The following is a 12,987-nucleotide window of genomic DNA, read 5'->3' as shown; positions in this document are numbered from 1 at the left end:
TATCCCCTAGGCATACAACAGCCTTGTCAGAAATGCAGAATGACAGGAGCACCAAGTCTTGCCTGCCACTTGAATAATTTCCCTTTCTTTTTATTTTTCTCCTTTTCTGTTCAATGCTTTCTGTGCTGAACCTTCAGAGAAATAGGTCTAGAAAGTTAAGCATCAAGCTGTAACAGTAGCTTGCTCACTAAATACTGTACTGCTATCATGTTACTTGTTTTATAAGGACTGTGATGATGTAGGCTAATATTTACACTTTAAAGGTTGATGACTGAATTTTAACATGTGGGATCCTAAGACTGTCTTAGCTAAAGAGAAGTCTCCATCCCTTCTGCTCTCCATTGCATTGATTTCAGGGGGAAAAAAAAAAGAAGGATGTAGTCTGCAGTGATAAGAACAAGCTGGTAGTATGTGTGATTTTTTTTTTTTTTATTTTTTAATGCCAGGTGTTTCACCGGCAATGTAACAAGGCCCACCTGCACAGTCAAGCCAGTTAATGGGTGGAGGTTGCGCTTGTCTTTCTACTGCTCATCTGGCTAAAGGTGAAGCTTGCCTGCCAGTGTAGGGCAATCCTCTGCTAATCTGGGGAAATCCATTTTGTCTTGGTCAGTTGATATAGGCAATGATCACTAAAGCTCACTTAGACTGAGCTTTCTTCCTCAGAGGTAAATTGGAGGATAGCATTAGAAAGACAGACCACTGTCCTCTCCATTGCAGAGATTACAATACGTTAGCTCTGGCTGCACTCAGTATTTTACTGAGAAACGTACACTTGTTGTTGTCAAAGTGCATCAAAAATCTGTTGAAAGGAAATGACTGAAATTTACAAAGATGACTCTCGGATGTCACTAGCTTGTTAGTTCGTTTAACACCTTACATTACCTACTGCTACCTACTTTATCGTGGATAAGTGTGTATTGTGTTTGTTATTCCAGCGTTGTAACACTCATCTCCTTTGGTTCAAGATGCTGCATTCTAACATGCCGAATGGAGTATTGGTATGGTGGAGAAAGATAAATTGCGAATTAGCCTGAAATTTGACAAGAGATTTGAGGGGGCCTGTCTGGCATGCTGAGCTGTGATCAACCTTTGATCCCTCTAAACACTTAGCATACTGATCTTTACTTGTTTAGCTCTTCCAGCTTACAGTATTTTACCTGATCTAGAAAAAAACATCAACTGTTAGCTTTTCTAATCTTCAGAAAGACAACAGTAGGAAGAAACCATATTTAAAAAAAAACAATTGAGAAACCAAATAGGGGAAACATCTGTCAAAGTTTGGGACTATACTCTTGTAAAGTCAACTCTGTATATATTTTTTTTTTTTTTAAAAGCACCTTTTTCTTTACCTGACCTTTCACAGAAAGCCTGTACCAAGTATTTTAATCCATCCTTTTCCTGTTACGTTTTGTGTACATACACATGCATTGCAGCTCTGCATGGAAATAGCTTTCAGATGACTCTCCCTTTTAAACTCTGCTAAATAATGTTCGTTAAAAATTAACTTCAAGGGTGGAAATTCCTCCCTGTTTTCAGCTCTGGCCCATTATGAAGGTTAGTGCCTAACCCTTCCTTGCAGCAGAGCTGCTCAATCTTCATGGCCTAAATGTATCTAGGGCATTCTGCAGCAGCTCTAGCACACTGTGCGGCTATTTTTGGTGATGTAGCTTTGTCTGGCAGTGCTAGAGAAGGATGGCATATGCTCAGTGCTGTGCATGTGACTGATTTAAGGGTGAATGATGTGGTTTGGTTTAAAAAAAAAAAGTATATGTATTTATCAGTATTTAAAAAACCCAACACCTCTGTATAATATTATAACCCATACAAATGTAATATGCTTGACTGCATGAGTTGTCATTTTCCTTTTTTATGTAATTGTATGCTCAGCGGACTGTGTGTTAGAAAGTGAATTAGCAAGTTAATTTATCCTACATGTCAGTGATAGAATTGCTTTTACCTCCTCAGGCCGTGTGATCTGAACTGCAATGTGAATGTACCAGAATACACAAACACTGCTTTTTATTTTTAGAAACATTGTAGGAGGGGGGTTAGTTTAACCTGTTCTCCTCTTAGGTTTTTAGTTCTGTTTTATAATTAGTGTCAATGGGGTGTTTTTGGACATTTTCTGAATCAGCTTGTTTTTGTTTACGTGTTTACCATACTTTGTGCTGTACCTCAGGGGGGCCAATTACAGAGCAAGTTACCTGCTCATCATCTCAACAAGGATGGTAAAAGTAATGATAATTAATCTTTAATATTCATAATCAAATATAATTAATGCTTACACTCTGTTTTGAGTTTGCAACTCAAACTAAACAGTGTTTAGCAATTTACCTCCCTAATATTCCATAAAACCTAGCTGCTTCAGGCTCACAATTTCACAGGAAGCGCTCTAGAGCCTTAGTTATTGTTTCTACCACAGGATAGCCGGGTCTTCCAGCAAAAATTTGGGCCCAGTTGTGGGGCTGAAGGAGAATGTTTGCATTAGAACCAATAATTTGAATAAATGAGATGCCAAAAAGAGTGGAGAACAGAAATGTTTTCATCTAAAGATATAGATCCAAGTTGTGAGAGGCTAAGTGGCGTTAGTGATCCTGGGTTTATTGTAGCTACGGTTATATGGGAAGGCTCTGGCAGGACCAGAAGCCCAATCCCACTCTTCCAGGCTCCCTGATCATATCATAGCCATAAGGCTGCTTTTCATATTGCAGCCCAGGTTTGACAGTGGTGACAGGACAGAGCTTTGACTTCTGTGGGCCTTTTTAAGCTCTTGTGAGGTCAGCATGTAGAGTGGGTGGGAGATGCCCTTGTGCCACACATGAGTACAGTAGTTGTTATGGCTTAATAAATGATTATTGTAGAACCAAAATGTTTATAAACTGTTAGTATTGAAATGGAAGGTCTAATGATGTCATGTTGTGACAAATCCGATTTTAATTATTTTGTAACAAACTTATAATGAGGGCATTTCAGAGGAGGATTATGTTTGGTCATATTACATAGATCTGGTTTATATCTTATAGTGCAAATAAAACATGCCATAGAAAATGTGACACTGTAGCACAGGTACTTCTTAAAATCTGGATTGAAAGTGCTATTAGCAATATTTTTGAAGATAGGGTATGGAATATAGCAGTTAAGCTGCTATCAAGCTGCTAGTAACTGATTTGCCATAATATTGGGCAAAGTGTTGATGTTATTGATTGTACTGTGGTTGTTGAAAGGGCTTATTTGTTATCAGGCCAGTAGAAATATGTCAAGAAATACCTGGTGGCCAAGAAATGCTAAAGTGCTGAATAGTATACCTGATACTAAAATTTTGAAATACCTAATAAAGCAATGTGCTTATGTACATGTGCAGAAGTCCTTCACTAAAACCAAGGTCCCATGTCTATTTATTTTTTTATCTTGAAATGCATGTTGGGTTTTTTAGTATTGTTGTAACTGACCTTTGCACTAAGCTGTTTGAAAAGGGGGGCGGGAAGACAGTACAGGACATGGTATTTTAAACTATTGAAGGACTGTCCAAGGCAAACATGGAGGCTCTACCATCCTACTTCTTTGTTTTATTTGGAGGCAGGTTGGAGCTGACTGACCAAGGCCTCTGTGCCAGGTTGTGTGTTTTGAAATAGGAAGTGGGGCAGTGCGGTAGACAGCTGCCAGCACCAATAACCGGTGGCTTGAGCTGCTTAACAGAGGCTAAGCCCAAATCTACTGACGCAGAGCACAGGGAAGTGCTCGGCAGACTTCTCCCCCCTCCCTATCCTTACATATAATCTCATGATGCTGTGGATGTGACAAACTCCATTTTGATCAGATGTTGGGCCAGAAATGGTGAGAGCGGGTCAGATTTGACCTCAAAAGGCTATTTTGATGGCATGCATCTTTGACACTTTCTGAAGCTGCACCTTTTCCTTCCATGACACCTCCTCTTTTCTACTCTGGGTTTGCATAATTGCTGGCCTGAATTTTTCAAATGTAGGATGGGAGACTGAAGTCATGCCTATGGGGCACATGGATCATGGTATGGATTCACAGTAGACCTCTGCAGTACAAATGAGCGTACAGTACTGAATATAATGGATGAAATAGGTAAGCACCTGGCTCTTCATATTTCCAGAAATAATCCTTTTAAATGGCTTCCCAATTAAAATTTGTAAATGGAAAACACTATTATCTCTAGCTGTGGGATGCATGTAGTGTTTTTCCTTTGTACTTTCTAATTAATTGTAAGGAGTCTGACGTGATGCAAGGGGTTATAGAAGAGTAATCTGTGAGTACACTGATCTTTTGATTTTTTTTAAGATACATTATCAAATTGAAGGGTTCGTCTTTCTTCAGTATCTGCTGCTAATAACTAAGTAATTCACTACTGATTGTTTTCCAAACCCACCAAATATTTAAGTTGACTTCTTGGTTGCAAGTAGTCATACTCTTGATATACAGTGTAGTTATCTACTTGCTGACAACATCATTCAATCTAATTAGTTTTAACTTAAAATTTGCAAGACCGATGGACACTGAGGATGGTAATATGCAGAACAGGAAGGGGCCTGTTTGTCTGTAATGAAGTCTTATATATAAGCTAGGGACTGCAGTTGCTAAAACAGCTACAATGCAACAGCCCAATTTCTAAAGTAGTTGCAACTTTGGTGTCAGAGTATTTCCTTTCCTTTGTCTGCCCTAGGCCAGATAATGGGAGAAAGATGTTCTGTGGTGTGGAATTTCTGTGTGAGGAGTTATTCCTTGAATGGGGAATTAATGGAGCTTTTTGTAACTCTTAATCTCTTTAGTTATTCAAGTTTGTACATGCAGAGCATGAACACAAGAGTATTATTTTGTGTTTGTCCTTCTATCTCCACTTAGTTTATTTTCTGGTAATTAAACCAGTCAAAAATTATTTTTTAAAAAAATCTTTCTGATGAAGATGGTTTTTTTGCTCTCTCGTTTTGTCATTCAGCATGTCTGTTTTTCTCTTTAGTAATTGCCTGCTGTGTTTACTCTGTAAACCTTGGGTTATGCCATCTGGGTGTCCTTTTTGTTTGCTGCAAACTCTCTCTGAAGTAATAAATGATTGCACCTTTCTTTTACTGTAAGTGCTACTTAACATACCTGGAAGTAGCCTGATACCGAATACTAGCTTGATGCTATCGTGCTTTCTATGTGCACCTGACCCTTATTTCCCCTTACAGTGCTGGCAGCTCACAGTCCCTGTACAGAGATGTTGCTTTTCTTCATCTTCTGTATCTCAGGTGCCACCTTGCAGCAGTTTGTTTGGTTTTTTGGTTGGGGGGGGGGGGGGAGGCTGGTTTGTTTTGGGGGTTTTTTGACATCTGGTGTCTGGCATGTCAGGCTCCAGAGCTAACATGTAGGGGTGGAAGGCAGCATATATCCTGCAAACTGAGGGGTCAGCACCTCCACATTGCCTTATATTGTGGGGCCTGCCCTGGCACACAGCAGTGATTGGTTAAGTGCTTGCCCATCTAATTCCAGACAGCACAGCCCCAGCACAATGTAAATTCATTGCATGATTAGAGGTCCTAGTACATGTTGCCTCATTTGATGTTTGCAACTTGAATTTGCTTAAATCGCGGCTGTTGTCCTGGGATTGTTCTGAAAGTGAATTGAGTGGAAGGTTCTTTAATTTCCAAATCATGTTGTGAAGTTATGAGAATGAAGTATCTGGGTTCTTTTGAATGTATTAGTTAAGTGGGGCAAGTGAAATGTGGTGCTCCTGGAAATAAAGGATTGCTAGCACTACCTGATGGCTTACTACTGTACATGCACACTTAACTATTTTCACTGATGATTACAAGAATTTCTCCCCTTTTTTTATTCTTGAGCTTAGATTGCAGGCTTTTTCTCTTGGGAGTGGAGAATTTAGGGAGGGGAAGGAAGGGGATGCTGAACTGTGGAGTAATCATGAGGGGAACAAGGAGTGGAAGTATGCTAAGACCGCCTGTTTCATTTTAATTTCAAACATAATTGGGAACTTCAGATGTGAAAGGCTGTTAATCTGTTGTATCATTGCCAAAATCTTTGGAAATTGAATTGATCTGAAATATTAATATTGGTTGCAAAAGCAGTAGAATTCTGCAGCTGTCAGATAATATTGCAAAGTAGAAATGGAAGTATAATATAATAAAAAACATTATTGGAGGATGTGAACAGAGACAGCATTTCGTTATGAGGCCTTGATTGAAAGAACTGATAGAAAACAAGGCAAACCTTTAGGCTGCTATAATTTATATTGATTATAATTGGTTATTTTTAAAAATAAACAAACATAATGGAATTACTAAATTAAACAGGAATTTCCTATATTTTGGGTCTGTTTTATTATAAAAGAAAAATATACAGCTGGTATAAAATTTTTCAGTATTTATAATGAGAAAATACTACAAAGCGAAGTTTTTAGACTTATCTTGCTATTATCCAGTGCCGTCACGTACTTGTAAGCAGTGTTAGAAAATCAGAGCTGCTACTGTGTTTTTTTAAAAACACGTGTACAGTGACCAACATTTGTTAATGGGAAACAAAAGCAGAGGTCAAGGCTGTGTAAAATGACGTAACGTGAGGGGGTGGAGGAGGCTTGGAGTAGCTTTACATTCACAGGCACATTTCTATATGCATTTCCTAAGTACTTGTTTTCCCTGCCCCCTTGGCCTAGTTGCAAAGCAGAGCTGTATTAACAGAAAGATGGCATTGAATAGGGGCAAGTGAAAGTGCCGTTACTATGAAATAGAAGGTTTGGCTCTTTGTCATCACTTTTCCAAAACTAGGGGTCAGGTAATGGAGTATGACTTCCCTTGTGTCCTTCCTGTTTGTGGTTAGAGGTGTGATATTACTAGGATGAGAAGCCCATCATACATCTTCAATAACTGAACAACATACTTGATCAGATAGGAATGATAATGCTGCTTTCCTTTGGTCTCCTTTTTTTTTTCTTTTTTTTTTTTTTTTTTTTGCCTACAGAAACATGTGCAGATTCCTTGGTCAAAAAGAAAAAAAAAATAATCCATGGATCAGAATACAGATGGAGTAGTCACTGAATTGCTGCTTGCTCTCTGTGGAGATAGGATGGAAGCAGTTTTTTTCTCATGTATGCAGAGCAAGTCCCCGCTCAGGCAGAAAGCAGATCTGTTTCAGGTATCTGAAGCTGTAAGAACCACAATTATTGTGTGTTTTTTCTAAGTAAAAGATTTGGAATACTTATGCTGCCCAGCAACAAAACATCTTGGAAAAAGACATTTATTTACCTCCACTAAATAAGTATACAGCTTGTTCTTTGAAAGCATGCAGTTAATGCATGAAGCAAAATGAGACTTTCAAATTTGGTAACAAATGTTCTTTGGAAAACTTTAACATTGGGTTGTCAATAAAAAAAAGCACAGTGTTTTAAGTTGTACCATTTTGGAAATTATAATTATGCTATTAAATGAAAACCTGAGGATAGCTGAGACTTAGCTAGTGACAACACATGCTTCCTTTAGTCGTGAAAAACAAATGTGGAGATGTTAATAAATGGCTGCTACTTCTACTTTTACAATATTGTTTTGTTTTGATTTTAAGATGTCAGTGGACATCAATAGGCATGGCAAATTTACAGTGTCATGTAGCTTTGACTTTCAAGGTTAGGTGATATTTTTAACACAAGGTAGCTGAAAAAGCATTTGAAATGACTCTCTGCTATTTTTAATGTGGCTAGCACTTTAAAAAAATCCATATAATCCTCTTGAAACAGATGGCTACAGTGAGTTAAAATCCCACGCTAGGATTTGGGCTTTTACCTGGTGCCAAAACCAATGTCATGACACAGGGATACATCACTGAATTTGCAGGTGTAAACTTATTTCAAAGCTATGTTTAAAAAAAAAAAAAAAAAAAAAAAACAAACAAAAAAAAAACACCTAACAGGAGGCTGCAGGAACTGTGGAGTCCCTCTGGATGTTGTCTGTTAGTTTTATTTCTTTTAGTTTGTGTTGTATCCTATCTTTTTCCAGGCTATATTGGAATATGGAAGTTGGTGTTAACTAATTGTTCCCAAACTTTTCTTCTGTGAGGGAAGAAAGATAGGAAGCTAAATTCTTTAACTTCAAATCCTGTAAATACTTGAGCTGCCTAACTAAAGGCAGTATTCAACCTGAAGTTTTTGTTTTAACTGCATGTAAGGATAACCCAGGAACACTTTGGCGGACATGGCTGAGGTGAGGAGGAAGATGTTGGCATTAGTCTTACCTAGCCTTAAAGCATGCTTGCTTTTTTTTTTTTCTCTTTAAAGCAGGACAGCTGGTGCTCTTATCTATAGAACTACAGTAGTGTCTCTAGAGATGGTGACAAAGCAGTGGTGTTCTTGTCTATATAACTGGAAATAATTTAATATAGCTGGTGATTAATGGAAAAAAGGCATGCTATTTCAGTGTGCTTGTTTCCTGCACTATTTTAATTGTAAAAGGAGGCAAATGAGGGGAATGTTAGTGTTGACACACATTTAAGTTTTTACAGTTAAGTCAATTAGTAGCTAAAACTTATCCCCGGTGCATTCCAGCAGTTAACCAAAGATTAATTTGAGCCAACTAGACACAGAAGTAACAGTCTGTCCTCAGAATAACATCTGAATTGCACCAAAATGTATTTAAACTTAGCAAATACAAAAAACCTGTTCTGACTCTTCTACTATCTGTTTATAAAATACATACATTTCAAGTGAAGATACTGTGGTCAGCAGTGACAGGAAGAGTGCAGCCCAAGCATAGCCTCAGTGGGTACTACCCAACTACTCCAAGGATGCACATGCTCCACTGTTGTTCTCTGCCATCAGTTCTCTGCAGGAGTCCTCAAGAATTTGCGCCTGCCTTCTCACTCCATTTTGTTACCAACTGCAGCACTCAAGAGGCTGAAATTATGTGAATATTGACATGTAGAGAAATCATAAGTAGCTTGGTAGCAGGTATAAAAAAAGGACCTGAACTGTGGGGAGGTGAAGGCTCTTTTTTGAACATAAAATTTTAATGTGATATCTTGAGATACATTGGAAACTTCTTTATGCTCCCCTCATTATCATAACTCAGTGTAGGTCCTTCCTAGCAAGTTCAAGGACAAAATGTGTACTAGAATATAGAAGACTTTCAAGCGATGTCAGAGAGATTCTTTACCGAAAGCTGACGAAGTCCTTGAAGCTGGTAGCTCACAGTATCTAGTATTTCTAAGGTTCTTAGTGCAAAGCCTACTTAAGCGTTCTTAGTTTATTGCTCTAATACCTGCAAATAGCACTTGGAAAAGAGCAAGCATATAAATAACTAGCTTATTTCTGACACATTAAACTTTGGTGTCTTCTTAGCGAGACCATATACATATGAAAATATTTCTTAGTATTCTGGGAGCGTTTCTGCTTCCTGATAAAATTTAGACTAACTGGGCAATTCTTAAGAGGGCATATAGGAGGTGAGAGCTGATCTTGTAGATGCAGTCACTCGAGAAGCTGAGTTTCTCTGGACTTCAGTGACAGGTTGCTGTTAGGTATGTTGGCACGTGCTAGATTTAATCTTTAAAAAGTTGGTGGTGTGACACAGTCAGATTTTTCACCCCGCTCTACTCACTTTACTGAGAGAGCTTTTCAGCTTGATGACGGGCTCCTATTCTCAATTTCTTAATGTTGCTTCAGCTAGACTGCTGCATTGAACTGCAGAGCAAGCAAAGAGCGCATTAAGAGGAATATTGGGACAGGGAGTAGGAGGTTTGAATGTGTTACATCTATTGGGAATGTCCTGAACGAGAAGTATTGCTGCTGGGCCTGCCAGATGAGTAGTTCAGAAATTAGGTTATTGTGAAATAACTTGGTACTGTTGCAGCCACAGATTGTGTGCTTTTAGCTGAGGAAAATAGTGTATTTGTGCTGAAGTGTGCTATTGTTTTGTGCCATGATAAATACAACATTTCTGGTACTTTAATCTATACTTATACAAAGGCAGAGGGGTACTGGTAGTCTCATGAGGACAGATTTGGAGGGGGCACTCTAGCAACTTTGCCTAATTAAATCATAACCAAGTCTTTCCCTCAGCTGTATGAAATGCAAATGTAGCTCTTAATCCTGCAGACTTAAATAGCCTGAATGCATACATGGAAGCAAAGTTGCTATTCCATAGGACTACAGCAGACCAAAATGATACCGTGACATGTAAATGAAGCTGTGACACTCCAAGTGGTCAGTAAGTCTTAGGCCCTTTCTGTACTTTCTGCAGCTTTCACACAGTGGCCAAGTGAGACCTCATCCCCCAAGCCTTGCAGCCAGTGTTAGCAAGCTCTTTTTGCTTAATGAAGCTGTGCCCCCAGACTCCCAGGGGCTTGTAAACTTGTGCATGATGTAGAGCATTCTGTGTGCTATAGTGACCTTGTTCAGTTTGTCAGCCTCAAGCAGGTGGTGTACGCATGATTTATGAAGCCTATTCATCTGTCCTGGAAAAAAAAACCAAACCCCAAACAACATTTTACCTATTCTGCCTAGTCATAGTGAAATACGTATATTTACAATAATAGAAGCATCTGTAAAATATAAAAAAGACAGGGAAATAGAAGTTATGTTTATTGGGATCTTTCCTCACTGCTTCAGCCTTGCAGCTGGCTGATACAATGGCCACAGAGCCTCTCAGGGCTGATGTAGTGTAGAGTGTGTGTTAGCAGCAACTTCTACCCCTTTTTTAGAAACTGCTACTCCTGTCTCCTGGGCATGAAGAAGGATGTGGAAAGGGTGAGGACAGGAAACAACCCAAAGAAAATTGTCCCTCTCTTTTCCCCTTCCCAAGCCTGACCTCTGCTTTCTGCTTGTTTTTCCCTTAGAAAGGCATTCCCTTGCCACGTGGTGACTGGGCCCAGGGCTCCACATGTTAATGCAGAGTGATTGCATGATTTCCTTTCTCTTCTCCAGCTCTCTTAATTCACATTTACATTGCTTAATCTACACAGCTCTGCCTGCCTGCATGTCTTCTCTTGTTACAGACTCTGAAATAAGTGATTTAAGAGTTTGATAATTATATACCTTGAAAAACTCATTGGTATAATCATCTTGCTAGATTCAAAGCTCTCTTATTTGCTCTCTAGTTAGTTTTGTGGAAAGACAGAATATGATATTATTGATGGCAAAACTAGGAATGGATTCAGTGCTAGCTTTTGGGACTTTGGGAACTCTGATAGTGGAGCTGAAACTTTTTCACAGTAAGTTTTCTCTACCTTGTGGAAATAAGGGGAATCATTTTTGAATAGGATAATGAAATATTTCTTGTTTGTTGGTTGAAATGTTAGAATTTTCTGATTTAACTCAGTGTTTCCTTAGTCTGTCCTCATTGGGTTTCATCTTCAGCTAGTCCACAATCAGCATAACATGAAGCGCTTCTGGAAAACATACACTGTAGGTTTGCCTACACTTCAATAGTAAACAAATACAGCAATCATGTCACAGAAAGCATTAAAATCATATTTCTAAAATGTAGGCTCAGATTAAACCATTTTGGGATGGTTGCTGCTAGTTGTTACATCTCTGGCCTCATACCTGGTAGTGTACTAACAACATCTGTGGCAATCAATAAGAGAAGATGTAGTTGCACATGTCCACAAACAAACTTGTAAAGGCAAGTACACTGTTGCAGATGGTTTTATGAAGACCAGGGGAAAAAAATCAACCAAAACAAACAAAAACCCCCCAGTCACAGATGAGAGCTGCCAACTGTTATGTAAATGTAGAGAAATCCTTAGAAATCGGCACTAAGATATCTAAATTTTTAATATGCCGTTAAGCGCTTAACCTTGGGGAGGGAGGCCCACATAAGGCTTTTTCTCCATCTTCTGAGTTAGTAGTTCAGCAACTGTTTCTCAGCTGGTCCATTTAAGCCTGAGCGCATGTAGTGAAAAGAACTCTTTCTTGGTTTGTGTGTGGTTCATTGAACAAGGTGGCTGCTTAAAAACAGGAGTGTTTAGTATTGTACATCATGTCACCCTCGCTTTTACCCCAACTGACCTTTCAGCTCTGCAGAAGAGAGCACATACAGCGATTAATCAGCCCATGCTTATTACTTCAGGTCACTTGTATGGCTTAGACAAAAGAAGGGAGAGGAATATAAATGCAAATATTTTCAACCATTTGTTTTTAAGGGTAGGATGGAGCATGACAACCTGGGCTGCCTACTGTGTTACAGTGAGTTTTGGTGGTGTGTTGCGTTTTGGTGGTGTTGAATTAAATGCAGTTGGCTGGTTGGCCACCTCTTAGCAGGAACAGCCAGAGCTGCCTCTGGCTGCCGCAGCTGTAGAGGAAGGGGCTGTCATATCTTCATGGAAGGATTAGGGCGACTTGAGGTAGGGGGTGGGATGGAGTATCTTGGGCACGTCTTTGTATCCAGAATGTTTTGTGGTATGAATTGTTAATAGTTAATGATCCATGGAATGCAGTGAGCTTCAGATCTTGTCAGGCATGCAAAATATCTGTTAAAAACAATACAGGAAAACTTTTGAAAGTAGTTTTATGAATAAATATGAAAAATGTACATGTTACACTATAGTTGATTATTTGTCCGGTGTTTCATGTTCTTAGAAAACTAAGCTCTCATAAGACCTGTTTTGAAAGCTTTTCTGGTGCAAAACTGTAACTGCTCCTATAGTAGCACTTACACACTAGTGAATTTGGGACATATTCAAGACTTTCTAGATGATATTATTGAAATTGGAGGGGCATTTTGTTTCCATTCAACTACTATAGTTCCTTCTGATTTGTAACTAGCTCAGAGGAGGCTATACTTGTTATCTGTTCTGTCTGTCCCTGTGACTTACCTTACTTTCCTGTTTCATCAGGCAGACCTAGAATAAGAGTCTGTTCTGTAGTAATTCTGGATTCCCCAGTCAGCTCAGATCCAGCTCTGATGAAGAGACTGCATGGGCTTGAGTTTATGCATAATGGTCTCTTGGCTTCAAGAAGGGCCACAGATCTGAGCTTATGTATAG

The 12,987-nt window shown here is 39.0% G+C and overlaps 1 protein-coding gene across 8 annotated transcripts in view; it reads left to right on the top strand.

Moving 5' to 3' along the window:
• The window catches only part of MAP7 (microtubule associated protein 7), a 121,454-nt gene that overhangs the window by 34,723 nt on the left and 73,744 nt on the right, over positions 1 to 12,987 (top strand). Inside the window, exon 1 of one of the 8 annotated variants that reach the window (XM_075748200.1) lies at positions 3,720 to 4,092. The exons of 6 other annotated variants lie outside the window; for them this stretch is intronic. In XM_075748200.1, coding sequence (XP_075604315.1) covers positions 4,080 to 4,092 — 13 coding nt within the window. In that variant the 5' untranslated portion in view covers positions 3,720 to 4,079. Of the gene's footprint in view, positions 1 to 3,719; positions 4,093 to 12,987 lie in introns of those variants that run through there. One more of the 8 variants, XM_075748199.1, reaches the window with a different exon arrangement.

The sequence above is a fragment of the Balearica regulorum genome, chromosome 3 (assembly GCF_011004875.1).
Source record: "Balearica regulorum gibbericeps isolate bBalReg1 chromosome 3, bBalReg1.pri, whole genome shotgun sequence".
Classification (NCBI taxonomy): Eukaryota; Metazoa; Chordata; class Aves; order Gruiformes; family Gruidae; genus Balearica; species Balearica regulorum.
Note: the sequence above shows the minus strand (reverse complement) of the source record. Positions and strands in the feature narration are given on the sequence as shown.